General features: G+C 32.5%; 3 protein-coding genes and 1 long non-coding RNA gene across 5 annotated transcripts; all 4 read left to right on the plus strand.

Annotated features, from left to right (window-relative positions):
* The first annotated feature begins 315 nt into the window (after window positions 1–315).
* LOC8258336 (transcription factor bHLH36) lies at window positions 316–3739 on the plus strand. 2 transcript variants are annotated; one of them, XM_048372578.1, is made up of 3 exons: window positions 316–908; window positions 1125–1481; window positions 2936–3739. In XM_048372578.1, the coding sequence occupies exons 1-3, from the start codon at window positions 573–575 to the stop codon at window positions 2966–2968; spliced, it is 726 nt and encodes a 241-aa protein (XP_048228535.1). In that variant the 5' UTR covers window positions 316–572; the 3' UTR covers window positions 2969–3739. The 2 variants fall into 2 exon arrangements, with proteins under 2 accessions (XP_048228535.1, XP_025014506.1); XM_025158738.2 differs by lacking the exon at window positions 2936–3739 and adding an exon at window positions 1605–2039.
* Window positions 3740–7612: 3873 nt separating this feature from the next.
* LOC8258335 (transcription factor bHLH118) lies at window positions 7613–8863 on the plus strand. The gene is made up of 3 exons (XM_002510833.4): window positions 7613–8024; window positions 8127–8471; window positions 8597–8863. The coding sequence occupies exons 1-3, from the start codon at window positions 7728–7730 to the stop codon at window positions 8681–8683; spliced, it is 729 nt and encodes a 242-aa protein (XP_002510879.3). The 5' UTR covers window positions 7613–7727; the 3' UTR covers window positions 8684–8863.
* A 9233-nt stretch (window positions 8864–18096) lies between these two features.
* Window positions 18097–19344, plus strand: LOC8258334 (transcription factor bHLH36). Its single transcript, XM_048372596.1, has 3 exons — window positions 18097–18450; window positions 18629–18979; window positions 19093–19344. Exons 1-3 carry the CDS (start codon window positions 18157–18159, stop codon window positions 19177–19179), a joined length of 732 nt encoding a protein of 243 aa, XP_048228553.1. The 5' UTR covers window positions 18097–18156; the 3' UTR covers window positions 19180–19344.
* Window positions 19345–19380: 36 nt separating this feature from the next.
* LOC125369727 lies at window positions 19381–20579 on the plus strand. Its single transcript, XR_007215419.1, has 2 exons — window positions 19381–19557; window positions 20119–20579. It is a non-coding gene; the product is annotated as an uncharacterized LOC125369727 (long non-coding RNA).
* Window positions 20580–24359: the final 3780 nt, after the last annotated feature.

Raw genomic sequence — 24359 nt, forward strand, 5'->3', positions numbered from 1 at the left:
GTGTTGCTATATACATATGTAATCATAATATTATAACGAACAAATGGAACGAGGGGAAAAAACAAGAGAGTTAAAGAAAGAAAAGTGTTTGCTCCTACAGAAGGTCAAAGCCAATAATGGCGTCCCTTCCCACTTCCAAGTAAGCTTTTGATTCGTAGACATGTGTGGATATGTGCTATGTGGGATATGATAGTCCACCTAATGTGAACGCAACTGGGGGATTCACTTTTGTACAAAGCTACAGTACCTCCACGCAATCATTTTATTTAATTTTTTGAGCCAACAAGCAAGCAATCAATCTTTTATTATATTGTTGGGTCACCAAATATTGCCAAATGTTTTTCTTAGTTTTAGCTCAAAACCAATTGTTTTATCATAATCTTTAAGAAAATTAAAAATTAAAAGGGAATCTTGGCATCTGATCGGAGGCCCATTGAAGATCACATACCCTAACAAATGCATCTGCTTCTTTAACCTTCATTACCCTTTGCCACCTTACAATACAGCACCCGAAAGAAAATTAAAAAGTACTTCCTAACCTAATAATTCTCTGAAATTATTGTTTGGAAACTATGTTTCCTTTACAACAAGGCAATGAGTTGTGCTTCAAGATTTCCTCGAATCCTCATCAACAACAACACACATTAATCCCACAAGATCTGATTCTGGATCATCCTGAACTACTTCATGCCTGCACTGATGTAACACATAACGTGGGAAAAAGTCGGCGGCAAAAATTGATGTCTGCGGACAACAACAATAAAAATGATCATGGGATTAACACTCCTAGTCTTATTACTAATGATAAGAAGAAAATGATGCATAGAGATATTGAAAGACAAAGAAGGCAAGAAATGGCTACCCTTCATGCTTCTCTTCGATCTTTACTGCCTCTTGAATATATTAAGGTCAGAACTTTCCTACTCTTTCATTAATTTCTTTCTATTTTTAGCTGAAAATTATTTTCTTGGTTGTGATTTAATTTCTTATAATTCTGTACATAAATGGGTTTATCTTATCCACTCTTTATATAGGCTATGTTAATTTCTCAAAGATAACAGCTTTATGGAGATCCTATGCATGTATGTTACTATGTGACATGGGTTTTTATTGCTGGGTTTCAGGGAAAGCGTTCTATATCTGATCACATGAACGAGGCTGTGAATTATATAAAGCATTTAAGGAAGAGGATTGAAGAACTGGATACTAAAAGGGATGAGTTAAAGCAGCAGATGAATATAAGAGATATTCCCTCGGGAAGTAGTGGTGGAAGTTCAGGTGATTGTTCCCCAAGTAGTGGAGTTTTGATCCGGCCTTGTTTGGGTGGCATTGAGATTAGTTTCAGTAGTAATTTAAGGGAGAAAGGCCAAGGTTTCACCCTATCACGAGTACTACAAGTACTGCTTGAAGCAGAAATATCAGTAGTTAACTGTGTTTCCACCAATGTAAACAAAAGGGTCTTGCATACCATCCAGACTGAGGTACGATATCTATCTATGTTAACTAATGCTAGATTTAAGGTTTTGCGCATATATAGATGTATGATAAAATTAATGTTACTATCCGAGCAACTTAGCTTCATTTATGATCTTTTTACTTCACAGGTGAAAGATCCAGCTTGCTTAAATCTATCCGAGCTGCAGCAGAAATTAACTTCACTAGTCCCTTGATCTATTAATGTTTATTGAAACAATAATAATGCTCATGATATTGTTGAGAACTCCATTTTCCTGCTCAGTGTAGAATTCTAACTTTTGATCTGAACACTTAATTGGGTTTCCCTTGATTAGAATTGACTTAATTTTTATCAATTACATGACTTAAGATATTCCACCTATCATTAGGTAAAATCGCAATCTTATCTTCTTTGGTACTACTACTACCTTCTAAGCACTTTTGAGAAATTGTAGATGTAGTTCAAAACCTGTTATTTGGCATAGTGCCATCTGGATGTTTATTGAAGTCAAGAGAGTTAGTTTGTATTTGTAACTAACTTAGAAGGTTTAGCTATTAATTTTAATGCACAGAACCCCTTATTATACTGTTGAGCACTGATTGCTGAATTTGCTTCAAAGATATTTTTCAGCTCGAAAGAACTTTTTTGGAGAAAAGAAAAACAACGTCAAATTCAAAAATTTATGGGATGTATGGAGTTAAGGGTACAAAGAAATAGGCATAAAATATTAATATTCATTTGCTTTCAAATCATCAAATTTAAAATTATGAGAGCATTCCTAGTAATATATAGTATAAGTATTTCTTCCTGTTCTATGCATGTGCTTGTTTTGAGAAAAGAAATACATACACTGCATTACCTTTATCCATACTGCAGATTGATCACATTTAATATTTACTTTTTCTATTCATCGTTTACTATAAGATGATACAATTTACATTATACTTTAGCTAAAATAACTATTTTATACAGTCTAAGTTATTTAGAATATCGTTTACATATTTAAGGGTCTTGTACATGTATATGTTGAAAAAATTCACCAAAATTCTAGCCTACCATGAAGAAGTGCTGCTTTTTGTTTATGGCCTTTCCTTATTTTTCTTTTTCTCAGTAGTATTTTTCTATCCCGGTCTTTTAGGGTCTGTTAGTTTTGTGTCATATCTTTCAATTTTCGTTAATTTGTACCCTTTATTCTCAAATATTATACTGATTTTGGCTTATCAAAAGGAAAAAGAAATATTTCAAACCTTCGTTTTATGTCTTACTCTTTTCATGGTTATAGTGCATGTGTCTCTTCGTTTGGCTCAGTATATTATAGTTGTGTTCTTATTAACTTCATTTTGCATGATGCCAAAGAAAGGTTCGCTAACTTCCTTAGTTATAGTCAAAACTAACAAACTTTGGTTCCTTGTAAAAATTGCCATTTACTATTAGCTAAATGATCTTTTGCTGGCAACTTCTGTTTTTCTGTCCTTCTAGACTGTCAATGCCGCAGTTTGGCATCCCAAGTAAACTATCTCTTGAATGGATGGGTTAGTTTGTAAAGAAGCGTGCCACCAACCGCCAGAAAGAGGTATTTTCCAAGGTTTATGCGCTGTATTTAAGACCTTTCAGCTATGGGGTGTGTCTGTTTGTGTATCATTGAGTTTGTTAGCTCTGAAATATCCTTTAGAAAGGCAGAAAATCCTTTAGGATTTGATGCCAGCTTCGCAAATCTCTATCTTATATGCTATTCAATATTCCTTTGCTTATGGCTAATAACACTGATAAGGTGATGGGGTCCTCGTGCTAGCTGCATGCAAGCCCCAGGCCTATTTTGTGCATTATCGATACTTGCATATATGCTGGTGTTGATCGTGTTATATGTACAGATGATTGGCTTTTGGTTTTCATGTTTTAAAATATTTTTCAAACATATTTTGCAGGTGAAAAGCTGATAATTTATTTATTTATTTATTTTAATAATTAGTATTGGTGTCCATGAATGTCTTGGTCACCCATAATCAGAAAGATTAGTTCCTTATTTGGTTGCATCTGTTATTTTATCCCCTCATTGTGCGTCTGGAAGTGTAAACATGTGCAGGTTTGTCGTTGATGCAAAGGTCCATAAAGCTATTTGCAATTTTGAGCATATGTAGATAGAAGCTGCGTATTCCAAATTTTTGCTTATAATTAAGAAGATTTAGATTGGTAGGAACATGCTTGAATATTTATTTTGTTGTACTGACGAAATAAATATAATGTTTTTTGCTAGTTTATCTTATGAGTCTCTTTTAATAGATATTGCCATGTTAATAAATTCTAATATTTTAAAAATAAATCTACTTACTGCGTTATTTGTAGACACATTTTATAAAAATTATAGATATATTTTATAAAAATTAGCCACGTAAATTAATAATGGGACAAATAGACTCTGCACATTTAAGAATTTCCTTTTTTATATTATTAGTGAAGAAAAATGACACCATATACCTTGTTGGATTCTTAGTTGGCGTAATTAATGAAGCATGATCAATTTCTTTTAGATAGAAAATTTCATATGTCCATAACATTAACAATGTCACACTAATTTGATTGATCGGCTGTCAACAAGATCATAGTATTTCAGCCAAATCACAGATTGTAAAAGCAATAACAATCTGTATGAGTTTTTTCCGTCAAGATTCACCACCCAAAGTCACTCCCCTGAAATAATTATGAATAAAAGAGAAAAATTAGAGGTGAGGATGAAATTATAGAGATAATACAAACAACAAGATAAGACTGGCAAATGACGGGTCCGCAGAAGCCACCACCAGGCATATTCTGGGAATCGGAACTGCTGATGTGCTAAGTAGATTAGGCCAAAGCTCAAACTTGTGTCAGTTAATGGGATGAATGAATTCATTGAAAATCACATATACTTCTTGATGGAGGAAGATGGCCGGAAATATGCTCCGTCACCGAGTAATCCAGCCAAGAATCTGGAATAAAGCTTGTTTACTCAGATTCTAAATTAAGTATACTCAGATTCGAGAAATAATTATAAATTCAAATTCTTGATTTACTTATAAATAATTTCATTCATATCTTTTTATACATACATATATAAAATATCAACGGAATTTAATTTTTTTTTTACCTAAATTAATATATTGAGTATAATAAATAAACGAAAATAATATTTTACTGGTTTATTTATTACTCAAACATTTGCTTGAAAACTATGATCATCGGCCATGATTGCTTTCTAATTAGTCAAGTCATGCATCTACATCTGCAGTAAAGAAAAAAAAAAAGGTAAAGAAGATTAAAAAAAAAAAAAAAAGGCAGCCCAAGTGTAGGCCAATATAAGGTGAAATATACAAATAAATTCATGGACTATTTCGAGAAGAAAAATAATTGGTGTAATGAGTTATAATATAAATAATGATGTAATAATTAATTAGAAATTTATAAAATAAAAAAGTTATTAAAATGATGACATGGTCTATAGGATTAGTAATTGTTTAATGTCAAAAAATACATATATTCATGTAATGAATTATTATAATAATTATTGAAATTTAACCCTCAAATTTAAGTATAATTACTAATTAAATTCTAAATTTTATTTTTTAAATAATTTTATTAAATTTAAATTAAGAATTACAAATAAGTTGTGATAAATTTTTATTTCTTTTAAACATAAAAAATTTAATCAGACAACTTAATTGAAAAATATGTGAAAATATGAAATTCTATCAGTATTATATTTTGGCTTGAAAAAGGGAAAAAAGGTAAGCAGAATCTCATTATAATTACAAGACAGTGTAGATGAGAATGTCAGAAAGATGCATAGTGGGGCATCTTGGTTCCATGATCCGAGCGATTTGCTGTGAACAATCAATGTATATAAAGCAGTGAACTAAAACACACAACGGCTAACCCCTCCCATGATTCCCAAAATTCAAGATAATTAGGCTATACACCGAGACAACACAACCTAATTTTCGTCAAGTATTATTTAATTCCAAAACTGGGCATTCATATTTCTGGTCCAACATCTTAGACCCGTATAATATATATCTATATATTATCTGTCGCAGATCTTCTCATGATACTATTTGGTACTTACTACTGAATTGAGTTTTGTTGCCTAATTAATTGCGCATTCATATTTCTGGAAGGTCCCACTTCTCATTTGTCTTTTTGTAACGGGGAAAAGAATTTCTTTTGTTTTCTTAAAGCCTTTTAAATACCATGAGGGAATAGATTAGTATAATTGAGATTCATATTTCTTTTGACAATTGCATTGGTTTACCCATATTGTGTCTGCAACTTGACAGCTGGTTCACGGTTTTCTTTTTTCCAAAATGCCAACTTAAATTATTAGGTGATCTAATTAAACTATGTTCTTCAAAACAACTCTACTCTTTGCGCATAGGTTGCTCCAATAACCCTAACAGATGCAATGAGGAGAAAAATGTTTTTTTCCATGGTCTGATTCTGATACCTTCTTACCCCTCTTCATGAGGCAATAGCAAATGTTGTCTTCAACCATTACTAATCTCTTCCAATGTGTATGGTCAAACCCACCCAAGGCTTCATAACAATGGCCTCAAAGAAAGCAACTGAACCAATTGTTAGAAACAAGAATTTGAGAAATGGTTTTTATTATGAATTGATGAATGTGATATTTAAAAAAAAAATAATTAAGGCTGTATTTACATTCATTATAAACTGAATTTGGGTGTGCATAGAGTACAACGAATTGCCACTCAAATAAATAAGGCATCTGTCTATCGTGTAGCACAAACAAAGTAAGACCCCCTTCAATGCTTAATAGATTATACAAAACTATTAGAATTATTTGGGTAAATATTATTTATAAAAGTAACGAGGAAAATGAATAGAGAAATTTTTAGTATTTTTTAAGTTTATAAATGAAATGGACTTCCAATTTATAATAGTTGAATAGGTATAATTGAAAGGATGTATCCTATGTAATGGTTATAAGAGAAAGGTACTCGCTTTCTAGATTAATAATAATTCATTGTAACTTGTTAATGAATTTTCTTTTCTGTTCTAAAAGGATAGTAAATAATTGTCAAATATATTCTTTATTGGTTAATGTAGATATTATTTTTTATACTCTATATTTTAAAATTGTAGCTTTTATAAAAAATTTAATAAAGATATTTTAGAGAAAAAAAACTACGTTTCTTATTTTATAGGTAAATTGAAAGTGGATTAACTTTTATTATGATGGAGAAAGTACACCATCAATTCATGTAATTTCTATAAGTCATGTCTATTATAAAAAAATATATTATTTTTTTCAAAATTATTCTTTACATTCTAAATTAGAGTATAATCAGTTTTATCTTCTCTAAGGGAAATGAAGGTGAATTATTCCCCTTCTATTCCCCTCCCATTTTAAAAAGGTTAAATAGCTAAATATAATAATAACTCATCTTCTATCTATTTCCTTTCCTTCCATTTGAATTAGTCCATCCATGTATATACTAAAAGTCAAAAAGTTTATAACCATCGCAATTTTCTATTTATTTATCTTAAAACTTCCCAACAACCATCGCTTCTTCAAGGGACAGAAATCACAACCCAAAGAGTGAAATATAAACCATAAGCCCCGTTTACATATAAGGCTACAATCTTACAATCTGCAGATTTAAAGACCAAAAGAATTATCAAACTAAAAATACAAGTAAAAAAGAAGTGATAAAAATGCAGAAAAATGACCGGCAACACCCTGATGAGATTTGAACAGACTTATTTAGCAGTGAGGCAGTTTGGTTATGGGGGTTAATACAGGTCCTTACAATTGGACGTGAAATTAAAATTATAACATATAGAAATCTCAATGAGTTATATCTTAAAGAGGCAGCCAAAAAATATTCGTGGATAGGTTAGCCAATTATGATTTGTTTATTCTTTTAAATATTCCTCAAAACTGAGTTTTCAGATTTTGCATAACTTGCTTATTAAGGTTATTCCTATAAATATGAAGTACTAAAAAATATTGCATTTGGTGGATGAAGTACTAATTAATGTTTTCGCATAAGCTCATATTTGATGTCATAGATGATACGAATATGATCTTTTAAAAAATAAATAAATAATTAATTAATTGATAATTGATGGCACCAATTCTTATTTTCTTATCATCTTTGTTCTTGTAGCCATTTGCAGATCTCAAACCCTAACAAACGAATCTAGTCCTTTGTCTCAGGCATATACAGAGAAACAAGATACACCAAATCCTTGTACTCCTATACTATAATTCTACATGTTTCCTCCAATCCCAAAAAAAATACAGATTTCCTTTAGTTCAAACCAAGAAAACGTAATTGTAGAAGATATGATCCTGGATCATGTTGCAGTTGAGGGCACTAGCCCAAGTCACAAAAATAGCAAATCAAAATGTCGACAGAGAAATCCACTTTTGAGAGACCAAGATCATGATTATACTACTGAAAATCATAACAAAAGAACTATGCATAAAGATATTGAAAGACGAAGAAGGAGAGAAATGGCCACTCTTTATACTTCGCTAAGAAATCTACTCCCTCTTGACTACATCAAGGTAATTGCGTTGTTTTCTTTTTCTGTGTTTTACTGGAGTAAACATTTCGTGGTTTGATTAGGGTTTCGATTTTTTTTTTTTTTTTTTTTTTTGGGTTTGCAGGGAAAGCGTGCAATATCAGATCACATTCACGAAACAGTGAAATATATAAGAGAGCTGCAGAAGAAGATTAAACAACTTAGTGTACAGAGGGATGAGTCAAAAGAATTGTCCAATTTGAGGCATGGGACCTCGAGTGAGAAGTTGAATAGTAGCAGTACACCAACTAATTATGTAATGGTCCGCTCATGCTTTATTGGAGTTGAGGTTGTGATTAATTGTGCCTTTGGCGATCAAGTTTTTCATCTATCAAGAGTACTTCAGTTGCTAATCGAAGAAGGGCTGAATGTTGTCAGTTACACATCTGCCAAAGTAAATGAAAGAGTCATAAATACAATTCAATCGAAGGTATATCATCCTTTTCCAGGACATCTATTGGTTGGCTTAGGTTCTTTTGCTATTGTTATTGTTATTATTATTAATATTACTATAGCTAGCTGTTTTCCAAGTGCAACATTTCTTTGGTTTCACAGGTCAGATACATGACATACATTGATATATCCGAGCTGCAACGTTCATTAATTGCAGCAATTCCTTTCTCGGCTCCTGCAAATTCCTAGTATAGTGACGTTCAATCCTACAGCATAAAGGTATAATTGTAATATAATCTATAAAAGTTTTAGTTGAAAACATGGGGTAAGTTTTCTTCACTTATTGACGCCGTTCTTTAATTTGTCCTTGAGATGTTAATTAATTAAATGGAAATATCTGACAATATATAGTAGATTTCTTTAAGCATCTTCGGGAAGTATTAATGATGGACGTACTGTTGGATATCATTTCACTATGCATGATCTAGATGTTTCTATTGAAATATTGAAAGGATATTATTTCTGTGATGAATTGTTAATACAGAATTCTAATATTATTAAGCATGTGTGATTTGTTATATACAAGTATACTTGCAACGGTTCTTTGCTGTCTATGATCCTATTCTAACGTTCTATGATCCTGGACTGTTGGTCCTTGCTGATTGTGCTTTGGTCTTGTTCCTCAACACTCCCCCTCAAGGTGGGTTCAAATAAATTAATGGAACCCATCTTGGTGAGAAGCCTATGATGATGAGATTTGTCTAGAGCCTTAGTAAAGATGTCTGCCAATTGTTCATTGCTCCTGATAAATGGAGTTTCAATTTCTCCAGATTGAACATTTTCCCTTATAAAGTGACAATCTACCTCGATGTGTTTAGTGCGCTCGTGAAAAACGGGGTTTGAGGCAATATGTCCTGTTGCTTGATTATCACAGTACATCTTTATTGGTTCTTTGATCTTAATCCCCATATCTGTAAGAACTTGCTTGATCCATATTAATTCGCTGGCTGTTGATGCCATTGCTCTGTATTCTGCCTCTGCACTGGATCTGGCAGTTACAGTTTGTTTCTTGCTTTTCCAAGTTACTAGATTGCCACCCACAAATGTATAGAAGCCAGAGGTTGATTTCCTGTCACAGCTTCCGGCCCAATCTACATCAGAAAAATCAATAGTGTCATATGAATTATTATTTTTCATCCAAATCCCTTGACCAGGAGGTCCCTTAAGATACCTAAGGATCCTATTGACGGCATCTAAATGGCTAGTACGAGGTGCATGCATGAATTGACTTACCATACTTACAGCATAGGTAATGTCAGGTCTGGTTACGGTGAGGTAGATTAGTTTCCCCACTAGTCGTTGATAGTGCCCTATATTGTCTAAAGGGTTGCCATCTTCAAGATTAAGTTTAGTTTTAGTCTCCATTAGTGAATCTACTGGTTTTACTCCTAGTTTTCCTGTTTCTTTTAATAGATCCAGAACGTACTTTCTTTGGGATAGAAATAGACCCTTATGGGATTTGGCTATTTCTATTCCAAGAAAGTAGGACAGTTGTCCGAGATCTTTGATGTCAAATTCCTCTTTTAATTTTTGTTTTACTTCCTCAATTTCTTCATTATTGTTGCTTGTTATGATAATGTCATCAACATAAATGAGAATAATGATAGTGCAAGAATGAGTGTGTCTGACAAACATAGAAGAATCAGATGCACATTTAATGAAATTAAGTTTTAAGAGAAAAAAGCTTAGTTTGGCATACCATGCTCTTGGAGATTGTTTCAAACTGTAGATGGCCTTTTCTAGTTTACATATCATGGATTGGTTGTTGGTAGTCTCATACCCTGGAGGCAGAGTCATGTAAACCTCTTCTTCAAGGGTCCCTTAGAGGAACGCATTTTTTACATCCATTTGATATAAGCTCCATCCTGAGTTGGTAGCAACAGACAATAAAATGCGAACCGTGCTCATTTTTGCTATAGGCGCAAAGGTTTCCTAATAATCTACCCCATATGTTTGGGTGAACCTCTTTGCTACTAATCTAGTCTTGTATCGCTCAACTGTTCCATCATGTTTATACTTAATTTTATATACCCATTTGCACCCAACAGATTTTTTACCTTGTGGTAGAGGGACTAATTTCCAAGTGTCATTTTTTTTAAGGGTCTGAAGCTCCTCCTTCATGGCCTGACACCATTTAGGATCGGTGTTAGCCTCATAGAAGGAGGATGGCTCAGTATAGGAGGTGATTTTATTTAGGTAGGTCTTGTATGAACTGGATATGCTATGGTAGCTAATGAAGTTTTGAATAGGATACATCACCTTGTGGGACACATAGTCCCTTAGTCTGACTGGGGGTCTGGTGGGTCTAGATGATCTGCGTGGGGCGACTTCTTCAAGTGGTGATCTATCTTCTTCGACTGGTGATCCTTCTCCCCCTGAAGAAGTGCCCCGGAGAATGATACTGTCTCCCCCTGAAGAGTTGGCCTCAGGATTTGCTACGGAAGCTGTGTCCTTGCTGGACGGAGATGGGAGAACTGAACTGTCAAAAAATGAAGGGTTATTATCTGGGAAAAACAAGGAAGGCCCATGAGGGAATGAGGATTGGTGAAATAAGGTGTGCCTTCATCAAAAAACACGTCCCTAGAGACGTAAGTTTTATGAGTGCACGGGTCATAGCATTTATAGCCCTTCTTTATGGAAGAATACCCTAAGAATACTGTTTTGACAGAGCTGGGTTCTAGCTTATGGGAGCGTTTAACATGAACAAAGGCTGTACACCCAAAAACTCTAATGTGTCCTAGTTCAATTTTCCTACCCTTGAGAATTTCCAAATGGCTAAGATTTTTGAGTTTTGGACTAGGGAGGCGGTTAATGAGATAGGCGGCAGTTAGAAGGGCATCAGACCAGAAGATGTGAGGAACATTATTTTGAAAAAGTAGAGATCTGGTGACGTTAAGAAGATGGCGGTTTTTTCTTTCACAAACTCCATTTTGTTCGGGAGTGTACGTGCAGGTAGTTTGATGCAAGATGCCTTTAGTGGAAAAGAAGTCGGAAAATTTTTTATTAATGTATTCGGTGCCATTATCAGATCTAAAGATTCTAATGTTGGCATTATACTGGGTTTGAATAAAATTGAAAAAATTTTGAAAACATTCAAAAACTTCATTTTTGCCTTTTAACAGGTAGACCCAAGTGATGCGAGAGAAATCATCAATGAATGTGACGAAATAATGAAAATGATTATAAGAGGTACAAGGAACAGGTCCCCAAACATCAGAATGAATTAGATCAAACAGTTTTGTTGAAATGGTAGAAGACACAGGAAATGGTAATCTAGTATGTTTTGAAAATTGACAAGTGTCACAACAACCAGAATCTATTTTAAGACAAAATAACTGTTTTAAGACTGTATCAGCCGGATGCCCAAACCGCCTATGTAGGAGAATGCTGTGATTGAGAGGTTTAGTGGAGGTAAGACACCGATTGGTAGGATTGGTGAGATAGTATAAGCCATTGTGAAGGTATCCCTCACCAATCGTCTTCCCGGTGGTGCGATCCTGAAAGATTACAGAAGATGGTGAGAAAATAACATTACAATTTAAAGTACGAGTTATTTTTCCAACAGATAATAAATTTGATGTAAAGTTAGGTAATAAAAGAATATTCTGAATAGAATTAGTATTAGGGAACAAATTTGATGAGCCAAAACCAGAGATTTTTGCTCGACTTCCGTTTGCAACTATCACATGTTGGGAATCTATAGGGACAAAATTGTGCAATTGTGTTGAGTCCCAAGTCATGTGGTTAGTTGCACCGGAGTCAATAATCTAATTTGTAGATTTATAGTTTTGAGATACTAAACCTGCCCCTCGGGACTGTTGGAGAATAGACTGAAGTTGGGAGAGAATTTGAGAAATTTGAGAATTTTCGGATGGGCCGGACTCAGGTCGGTTTGATGGGCCGGGCTCGGAGGCTGGGCTGGCCCAGGAAGCGCTGGCCCATGAATTGCCGGTTGACTGGGCTGTGGCTGATGGGTTGAGCCTTGGGCCGGAGTGGCCCATGTACAAATAATGGGTCGTGACATAAGCTCGCGAGGTCGGATCGGCGAGCGGGTTAAGGCGTCTGGACCCGCTTTCCACGTCCGACTCGCTGAACGCATCATAACCCTTAGGGTTAGATGTATTCAGCATACTTACGCCGCCAAACCTTTCTTCTTTTCTTCGCTCGTCTCTGTCCTTTCTGTCTCCAGTCCTTCCGCGCTCTCCTCGATTGAGCGTCGAGCGAAGGTGCGGGTGTAGATGCCAACACCGCTCGCGAGAGTGACCCTGCTTCTTGCAGTGGTCACATCTCGTGACGTTGTTGGGCATCCCTCGCACCCGAGCCGACTCTCGCGGGTGAGAGACGAAGGCCCTATTTTCTGTGTCATTCTGGTTTGTCATGACTCCCATAGTGGCTCGCCTGGTTTCCTCTTGTTGCACAAGGGCGATAACCGAGTCGAGTCTGGGGAGTTTGCTGGATAACAGGATCTGTGATCGAACCGCCTCGTAGCTTGACTCGAGCCCGCCCAGGTAAGTGAACACAAGGTCTTGCTCCGCTCTCTGCCTTATTTCCTCTGGATCAATAGTGAGTGGGAGGTAGCTTTGTAGCTCCTCCCACCGAGTTAATATCTCGGTTGCGTAACTCGCATTGGACCGAGTTCCTTGTTTTATTTGTGCCAATTCCTGTTTCAACTGGAATATGTGCGCAAAGTTCTGTTCTTGCCCGTATAACTGTTTGAGTCGCTCCCATATAGCCTGTGATGATGCCAGTAGCAGACATAGCCTGGCAATCTGAGGCTCGATTGTGTTGGTTAGAAGTGACATGACCATGTGGTCAGTCGTCTGCCAATCTTCGATGCCCTCATTTCCTTCCTTTGTTGGTTGATCTGGGTTGATTGGTTGTGGTCTCTTTCGAGTCCCGGTGATAAAATCAATTTTTTTCCTTCCACTGAGGCCGATGTATACTACCCTCGACCATTGGAAATAATTTTGACTGCCTGTTAAGGTTATGTTGGTGAGCTTGGTAAGATCGTTTTGAGACATGATGAGAAATTTGTTTAGTTGGATATTTGATTATTTTCTGGGTAAATGATGACAGGATCACTCCTGCTCTGATACCATATTGAAATATTGAAAGGATATTATTTTTGTGATGAATTGTTAATACAGAATTCTAAGATTATTAAGCATGTGTGATCTGTTATATACAAGTATACTTGCAACGGTTCTTTGCTGTCTATGATCCTATTCTAACGTTCTTTTCTAGCTTGGGAAGGGTGGAAGTGACATTTCTTCCTTAGGAAAGAAAGGTTGCTCCTTTTCCCTGTTTTGATGCCTGTGATGATCCAGTTTGAGGCTATGACCAACAGTCTTTGTCTGTTGGTTCTTCCTGGAGGTCCTGGACTGTTGGTATTTGCTGATTTTGCTTTGGTCTTATTCCTCAACAGTTTCCCCCATCATTCTCTTATATGCACATTCAAGTATTAAAACATTGCATTAGCTATTTTCTAATTAGGTGGATCCCCCGGCGGACCCAACAAGGGTCTAGCAGTGACATTTTGCAAAAGTTTTTTTATAAAAGAAATGTTACCTCAAATCTTTTGGATGTTATTGAATTTTTTTAACATGTTCATCCAATATTATTTCTAGGTAAATAGTTAGAAACACTAGTGCAAGTTATAATATATCCATTCTACCCTAATCGAATTAGTGAATGCCAATTCGTATTTCCTATCAATACTCGTGTGGTTGAATCACTTGGTTAAACTGAAAATATATATTTTTATATAGACAAGTATATGGAGATTTCAGTTCGATATTACATTGTGGATTTGGTAAAACTAGAAACTGTTAAAGTGTTAAAGCTTTTCTTCTTTAAAAGAAAAAATATTTTGAAAGATTAAGAGTAATCAAAATTTTAGAAATAAGAAAAGAGTAAAACTAACTAATTTCAAAATTTTATCATTCTCTATTACAGGTTTCTTTCTCGTATTTGTATCTTGAATAAATATTCTTAGTTTTAATCCCCATTCACTTTAGGTCTAATATCAGAAATTAACGATCACTGCAGCAAGATTAAATGTGTACCAGAATAAGCACTTGCGTATACCAGCTACATAACTTCATTTCTGAAGAACCAATGAATCTTTGATGGTGATTTCAGGTTAATTTGATGGGTTACTAGCTGGTAGTAAAATGGTTTATGAATACAGTGTTCCAAGTGTCACGGGATGTAAATGTCGGCAGTTAGATAATATATTTTGTGATGTTCTCATAGTAATACATTTAATCTTTTCATTCTCAATCCTAGATCTTATATAGTATTAGAGAATCATAGCTATCAACCGAAAAACCATGTCAAACTCTCTGTCTTCTTTTCCAACCACTGCTCGCCATTCTTTTACCATCAAACTCTTGTCCATCAAATGGACCATTTAGCATTACTCTAAATTGACGGCATGGTATTCACTTTGTGGATGGAGATTTTACATATAAACTCATTTTGGAAACTTGTCCATGAGTTGCATTCATGTTCATAGACAAATAGGTTAGGTGAAGAGTTCAAAAGAAAACTGGTCCATATGATGAACAAGAGGTTCTAGCAGGTATATATTATTTGTGTATTATTTTGTAATGGTTACCTGCATGTATAGTGAAGAGAAACCAATAACACAATATAAAGCATAAAGTGTTTAATGTACATTGTGAATCATTCTAAAAAGTAAATAATGTTACCTGCAGGTATATACATTGTGAATCATTACACAGTTTCTTTATTTATTTTTTATTTTATTTTTTATAATATACTTCCGTTTGAGAGAATTTTCGCTTCCTACCTACTTGACAAGAGGTTCAGACCATATCTTGTTTCTATGCTCTCTGTTTTGCTGTAATTTTGAATTTTGTGTTTGTATTAGTAGTTAGATGCTATGTAAAGCTCTTTGAGGGGGCAAATCTATGGTTTGGGGTTTATGTTGTAATACTTTAAAGATGGAGAAAATGGGGCTATCAGCCTCTTTGGGTGTGTCTGGCAGAGATCCTTTAATCAAAGAGAAGCCATTATAATGATTGCTATTTACTGAATTGGTTTTCTCCTCGTATGTAGGTCAACACGGCCTATAATAATTGCCTATAGAAGAAGAATGACCAATATTTGGACGATCTCATATATTAAATTTAAAATGAATGGTTAAGATGTTATTGAAGTGAGCCTTTTCTTGATAGGAAAGATGAGGATTACATTAATTGAAAACGCCTATCAAGCTACATTAAGTTAGTTTAACAGAAAAAATTGATAGGAACACAGTTGATGGTTTTTGAAAACCCTAACTGACATATGAAACAAAGAAGAAAAGCAAAACACAACCCATAAAAGGGAGCAGCGCAGCATGTTCAATTGCATGTAATAAAATTCCACCAAAACAAGAATTAGATAAAAACGTTTCAGGGACTATTAAAACTCAAATACTCTAGAATCCTTTTTTTTTAAGGTCTCGAAGTACTGTATTAATAGTTGGCTAAATAATTAAGATATAGAAAGAAAGAAAAGGAAAGAAAAGAAAAAGAAAGGGGAACTGATTCCTGAGCCTTGTGTGAGGTTAGGCGAAGCATCTTCAAGTAATTGGCTTCTCACAAAAGGACCAAAAGGTGGGTGTGACATTATATCTGCAATGATTTCCTAAACCACTACAGATAATAGGATAGTGCATTTCATAAAGCAAAGATACGAAACAGCTAAGCTAATCCTCTTCTTTATATTTCTACTACGTTAACTCACAACATATTGTCCACATGCTTGAACTGCCTATTTAATATAAGAATAAGAAGGCGTATAAATATATATATACATACCATTCCCGAGATCTCCTTTTTGATACTGCTGATACTATATTTGGATCTCACACGACATCAAAGGGCCATGAGAATATATCAGTTAGTGGCATATAGTCCTGTTTCTTTAGGACTTTCCTTGGACCCCTTCTTTCCTAGAAATGTATACGACAATAATGTAATGCATGTATGTCAAAAACAAAACCCGCAGAGTACGTGTATTTGTTTAACTGAGCCGAAAACATAATTTATAACCTTAATATTTCTTGTTTCTTTGTTTAACTGCAGGTAATGTAATTCTCGCATGTTAAAGTAAATTAAATCATATGACCAAAAACACATGAGATAATATTAAAAAGTAAGTTCTATGATTTATTAATAGATTTTTGGGATATCATTCATACATAACTTTAATGATTTTGATGCATAATTAATTATCTGCTGTTTATTGGATATATAGATGGAAACGAACTCTTAGAGTAGATACAAACTTTAAACCTCTAGAAGCAAACTCAGTTCATAACAACTTAAGGAATAGCTACTAGAACTTCAAAAAGTACAACAGTTTCTTTTTTGTTTAATTTAATTTTGCTCCTTGAATAGAACTTTAAGGTAAAATCTAACTTAACATACTTGATAGATAATTGAACAATAATTAAATATAACTCTCTAATCATAAATGATGGATTTAAAAGTTCAACACATCAACAAATTTTGTATATGATATGGTTCGAACTGTTCAGAGCATACAACTTATTTCGAGATCGGAAAAATCTATTCTAAAAATACGTCTCACTTTTAAAATTATAAAATTGACATTTCATATCAATATTCTCTCTATTTAAAAAAAAAAAAAAGAAAAAAATCAACTATTTTATCTCTCATTATCCCTACATAAGAAGGGGATATTTTTCATTAAGGAGTAACTCATTTTAAACTCTAAATCACTGTTCTTCTTCTCCTTCTGCCTTTTCTCCTCTTAAACCTCAAGTCCCTAAATTATTCATCGGAGTGGCCTTGGATAATCAAATCTGAGGCGCTCTAGCTTTATTTATTATTTTGCAGGACCATTCAAGCACACCAAGGTTGACCCTCTTGTGTATCAACGAGATTTCAGTTAAATGATATTAGACTGGATTGTTAGTTAGAAAAAACGGGAAAAATCTCAAGTTAAACTCTTGTGCTTGACACACACATACATACTAGCTGAAAAAAGCAAGACCTAAATATTTTAGTTTAATAGAGTTTTAGTACGATCTTAATTGGTCGTAGGTAGCACAGAAGTGTGATAAAATGTTTTTATTAGAATTCACAGCATCAGAATGTTCACATTGTATCGGAATTTATTAATTGATGTTTCCATCAATATAGAACTTGAATTTACCGTCTACTTATCTAAAATGTCCACATTTTACAGAATGTTGTTAGAAAAAGGAATTTACACCGGTGACCTGGACTTCAAAGAAAACGACCCGTTCCCTCTTAATTTCTTGTTAATCCGTTAAGTAATCAGAAAAAGGTAATAGAAAAGGATCAGAGTTCTGCGGCTGGCATGACCTATAAAACAAACATTAAAAATATTTAAAAAAAAAAACTTTTAACAATGGGACGAAACACTGCGAACGACAACGGGTGGTCCACTAAATGTGAAAATGAAATTGGCTGAAATTTCTTCAGTAAAGAAGTGAAAAGTCAGTACCCCCACAAGGTAGGGCTTTGGTCCACTTCTGTTTCCGCCTTGACTATATTTGTGCAGAATCTTGGTGTTTATAGTTAAGTACTAATTAGAAAGACTACAACAACCGTATCCAATTTTCTATAACTCCATTATTGCTCGATCTTTGCCTCTATTCAATGTTTCCATACGATCAAAATAATAGATTTTCTCCACAAGCTATCTTTTTTTATCCCCACCAGGATATTATTCAAGACAATCAGATATTGGGTGAAAAATCAGTTGATTCAAGTAACCTTGATCAGGAAGGCCAAATCCCTATCATATTATCCAATTCAAACACTAATAATGATGTTAATTTAGCTTGTGTTGAAAAGAAGATCATTCGCAAAGAGATCGAACGGCAAAGAAGGCAACAAATGTCTACTCTTCATGCATCACTTCGATCCCTCCTTCCTCTCGAATCTCTCAAGGTCAAAAATAAAACCTAGCTCTTAATTTTCTTTACCTTTTTTATTATGCACTAGGTCATCCGGCCAAAGAAGGAAAAAAAAAAAAACTCCTTTCAGTATTAAAATTGTCCTTTGTTTGTTGATCTTCTTGATTTACATAATTATGGCTTTAGGGTTTCGTTGATTGTGGGGGTTGCAGGGAAAGCGCTCAATGTCTGATCACATAAATGAGGCTGCAAAATATATAAAACACCTTCGAAGTAACGTCCAGGAATTGAGTGCCAAGAGAGATAAGCTCAAGAATTTGTCAAATTCTTCTTCTTATGAACATGGGATTAATTATGAAAGTGCACATGATACTTTTATGAACAGTATCGTTTCTGTCCGCTCTTATTTGGGTGGAGTAGAGATTGTTATAAGTTGTGACTCTGGTGACGAAAATTTTCTTCTATCAAGAGTGCTAGAAGCGGTAATTGAAGAGGGATTTGATGTGGTTAGCTGCATTTCCACTAAAAGTGATCAAAGAATTTACAATACCATTCAATGCCAGGTATATTAATATATAGCCGTATTTATGTAATTAATTTTTTGGGTTGTGCGAGATTTGATGGATATATGCACTATTATTTTATAGCCTTCAACCTTATCGCATTTTTCTTGCAGGCTAACCATAACACTTACGTTGATCTAGCTGCGCTGCAACAGAAACTGAATGATGTGATCTTATCAACCCAATTTATTTCTAAATGACTTTCTAAAATCTATATGTTTGATTTTCATGCCTTAAATTAATCGAGAACTTGGTGTTCTTTATATGTACTTATCCTGTTGCAACTATCTCATGATGTCCTTGTGTAAGTTTCTTTTGGTAATGCAAGAAAAAAAAAAGAAATAGAAATCTGGTTTTAATTTCCATTAGAGCCCTTCGAATATATATATATATATATATATATATATATAATCTTATGCATGTAAGAATGTTGGCCACAAACTATTTGCAGTATCCTTCCTCATTTCTCAGCACATGCGTTTCTATATCAGTATATGAACTTCAATTATGCTATTGGACAAGATACACCATGGAAAAGATGATAAACAAGATGCCAAAAAAGGAAGAAGACCAGTCTGGTAAGTTGTTAATTACACTATAGTTCATTCAATTTTTCAAATTTCCTTGACAATCAATACGTTCTACATCTGAATTTTTGCATGTTAAGCAACATGAATTTAAATTTATATTGCTTGAAAAATACTAATACAAAATATCGAATATACATCTATATATGTATGATTTGTAGTTTGAAGTCATGTCCTTGGCGTATTATATCTCTTTTTCTTTTTTATTTGGGTTTGTTGAACTATCTGGAAATTGGATTTAATCACGGTAAATGGATCTATTTATTTAAGTTGCATTAAGAGTTTACATATATATAACTGTTCATGTACCTATGTCCGTGGTCTGAACTTGTTGTTTTAGTTTGGCAGTTCCTAGCTCCATACATATATGCCCTGATAATTATACATTATAGAATTATTTTTGGGTCCTGTTTGTTATCATTGCAGCTTGTTTTCCTATCTCTTATAATAATTTAAAATGTTTAATTTCTAAAACTTCAGGGCATCTACATAAATACTGATCGTGAATAATAGCTTAGTAGATAGATAGTGGCTAATGATGATAACATACAGTACAATGGCAGTTGTGGTGGTGATAACGTGCAATAACAGTTCTGCTAATGAAGATCGCTGTGGATATCAAATGCGTTCAGTTTTCTCATTGTGACAAGGATTCTTTGTGTAGCATTGCTCATGACTGGCTGCAACAAGCAAGCGAGTGTTGGAGCTAGTAGTAGTCTGATAATTATGTGATAAATTTGGGTCAATATATATATTTTTTCCACTTTAACATGTTTTCTTTTTTATGGGCACTGGGTCTGGAAGTAGAGTGTTCATATATGATGGCATTGTCTAGCACAAGTGGTGCAGGATTATGTGCGCTTGTTTTTACACGGGTATACCTTTAATAAGAAGGCATGCAAGTCAATGTTTGTGTTGATTATGTCATTTTCTTGATTATGTCTCTTTGCTTTTCTTGTGTTCATTTCTCATCAAGGGGAATGCTATACAGTAATGAAGAATTTTGTTTTCTCTTTTTTCTTTTTTCTAATAAGCAAATGAAATTACATTTGTATAATGATCTTCATGCATTGAAGTTCCTTGAAAATGCACTTCAGGTTACAGATTAATATGATAAACTTGTCAGTTTCAGTAGGTTTATACAGTCAATTACACAGTCCAGATGATTTTAAATTCCACAACTATTCAGATTTTAGGGTTTGGTAATAAACTTTTTAGGGATGTAAATGGTGAGAAAATAACCAGCTCCTTAATAATTCTAGAAACTCTTTTGTACTCCCTCATCGATTGAGTGTGTATGAGATTTTTTATTATGAATCGTGATATATAATAAAACGTGGTTGTAGACATTTTATTTATGGTGGACAATTAGAATTATTTTTTTAAACAGCAAACTCTAAACTAAATTATAAATAAATAAATATATATATATATATATATATATCCTCTAAGTGCTTCTCTTTTTCTTTTTCTTTTTTTCACTTTTCATTTCCTTGTATTATATTGAAAAAAATTTTGCTCTTGATCCATTCAACCATTTCTCTGGGAATTGCATATAAAAGAAAAAGGTAGTTGATAAATTCCACCCTTTAGCTTGGCACGTTGATGGAATAAGTGTTCTTCTCTCTTCTTCTAACCGAGGATCTATTCTTATATTTATATAGAATACAGAAGAATGATATTTCCTTCACTGAAAGCCTAGAAATAAGCCATAACTCTGGAATAACTATCCTTTCGTGCCGAGGTCCAAGCTAAGTAGATGTCTTTATTTAGGAAAGTGAGTTTGCTTAAGCTATTAAGAGTTTATCTCCAGCTCTTTCCTTTCTTATTAAGTCAAGTCGAGTGCTTCTACATTTGATGGGTATTGAGAAGAAGTGGAAGTTGCAATAAGAAACTGAGCACATCATGTTCTTTTGAGAATTGTCAATCATATAATTGGAATTGCTTTCAATGATGTCGATCCAATTAATCCAATTAAAACTGCTCTAACTGAATTAGTCTTTTATATATATATATATATATATATATATATATATATATATATATATATATATATATATATATATATATATATATATATATATATATATAATTATTCAGTACTAATAAATACGAGATAGTCATCTATGAGTTCCACATACAAAGCTACACTTATTAGAATAAGAAATTTCCTTTTGATCAATTTACTAATCAATGATGAAAAGAAAATAGTCCAAAATGGGCTTCAGCTTGCTAGTAAATGGATTATCAATTTAACCAAAATGATCAGAAAAAGAAATATTAATGAGCATATATAATGAAGTCGGCAGGGAAAGCATACCTAAGGTATTCTTCTTGAATGTTTAGCGTGTCATAATTATAATAACTTAATCACTTTTTTAATATATTTATAAATGTATTTAATAAAAATTATAAAATTTAGACCAAATTTATTTAAAAGTATCTTTGAGCAATTTACATAAAAAATATAAATTTTACATAATCATTTATGTAAATTTGACTCAAATTTTATAAATTTTTATTAATAAATATATAAAATTTTAAAAAACTTATGTCATTATTAACTATGGCACTATATAATTCACTTGTTTTTTAAAGCACAATAATCATATAAATTTTAGTTTTTTTAAGCCTTTCAATATGCGTTTGAATTTCTTCTTTTATTCCCTTTCCTAACTTTTTTTATATATTTTCTCGTAAATAAAGCAACAAATAATAAATACATGAATGAGACACTTCTAATCTCAAAATTCTTAAGAAGATTGTGTTTGGTTATTAAGACTTTTTAAAATGAACATCTTTAAAAGGAAAGGAAAAGAACCTTAAAAACCCTGCTTTTCCATAATCCACCTGCAAAACGAAATTTCCATGGGCTTGAGCATGAAGTTTAGAGAATAGATCTCCAAGCCCACAAGACGCTTAATGGGCCAGAGATAAAATGCTGATAAGTTCTTATATTTTGATTGAAACTTGAAAACCCTTTGGCTCTTCCTCTATGATTCCTTCATGTATCACCATATGAATTTCGACAATTTATGTGCTGCACCCGCCACATCGTGCATTCTAGCCCTATAACGACTTTGCACGTGTAAGCTTTTATTAAAAATAATTATTTTACATCTCTCAGCTAAATAGTTTGCACTTTACATGTCCGCCTCTCTCCTTTTTTTTTTTTTTTTCTCTCTTTTCGATTCTTTACTTGAAATTTTCTACATTAATATTGTTAAATACTAAATTTTTGTAATTATTTTTGCAGAATAATTATTTAGAAATTATTTCTCATATTAGAAAACATTCATAATAAAACAAAAGATAAAAATTTAATAATAAAATGCAAGCACAATTATTTAATAAACTCTCTATATATAATTTTTCATTAGAAAGAACGGCATATGTATATTTCTATAAATACATATATTATAAGTAAATAAAATTTAAGATTTAATATAATTATTAACATATCTTTTATTTTTTTCAATTAGTTAAATTTAAAAGAAACATTTTCAATAAATGATTATATAAATTATTGTCAAATTAATATAATGTAATTTTTAGAAAGTTGTCGTACAATTAAAAATCTATTAATGAATGAAACTAATTATTTTCATATTTGATTATTTAAGAACTTTATTAATATGTAATTGATAATTTTATAACTAAAAGTGTTACATTTTTATGATAGACGCAAATATTCATCATTTATAAGTACAATATTTATTATTTATTATAAAAATATTTAATTTTTATTATATCAACTTTTAAATATTTATTGTTTTTAGTGAAGGTTGTTCATCATTTAAGATCTTAATGTTCATTAGTTTATTATTGTTGATTCAGTAATTATAATTTTATATATTTTCTTCAAATTACTATAAAATATTTATTTTAAAATAAAAATAATATTATTTTTTTATAAAAGTCAGATTTATTATTTTTGTGATATATATTAAAATATTTTATAACTAATATAAACATTTATCATTTCGTAAGCATAATATTCATTAGTTTGTTAATAGATATTCATTATGAATGAATGTTGTATTCATTAGTTTATTCAAACAGATATATATAACATAAATATAATTTATACCATCTTTATTGTTAGTAAACAAAAAAAAAAAAGACATTAGCTAAAATTATACTATAAATATTTATATTATAAATATTTTTTAATAAAATAATATTAATATTTATTATATTTAAACAATAAACATTTAATACATATTTAATGAATATTTAATTTTAATTTAATTAATATAAATTAAAAAAAAAAAAAACGTATCAACATTCTAAGGCATATATTATCTTTGATCGGACCACATTATACTGTGGCCCAAAATGCAAGATATAAGGTCTCGGGAATTTCTCCCACGTGAGTATACGAAAGAGAGGCAAAGAGATCATAATATATCTAGACAAAATCATTACTAAGTTTTTAAATTTTATTATATTAAATATTTGCACTTTTATCTTTGTGGTATTAAAAGAATTTTACATATATTTTATGAAAATTTTATTTATTTTTTTAGATTCTTAGATTTTTATTTTTATTTTTATTAATGACCTATTAATCTTTAATAAAAATAAAAGTAAAAATATAAAAATTCAATGAAATAAATAAAAAATTAAAAGCTGAAATTAAAAAGTTTAGAACCTTAAAAATTTCGTTTTACCTAATATCTGATTGAATTGTCTTCAGAACATCTACTTAATTGTCTTTGGTACACGACCTTTATTAAGCCAATTCAAACCTAAATTTTAAAATCCACAAAGCTAACATCCTCTATGATTTG

The sequence above is a fragment of the Ricinus communis genome, chromosome 4 (assembly GCF_019578655.1).
Source record: "Ricinus communis isolate WT05 ecotype wild-type chromosome 4, ASM1957865v1, whole genome shotgun sequence".
Lineage (NCBI taxonomy): Eukaryota > Viridiplantae > Streptophyta > Magnoliopsida > Malpighiales > Euphorbiaceae > Ricinus > Ricinus communis.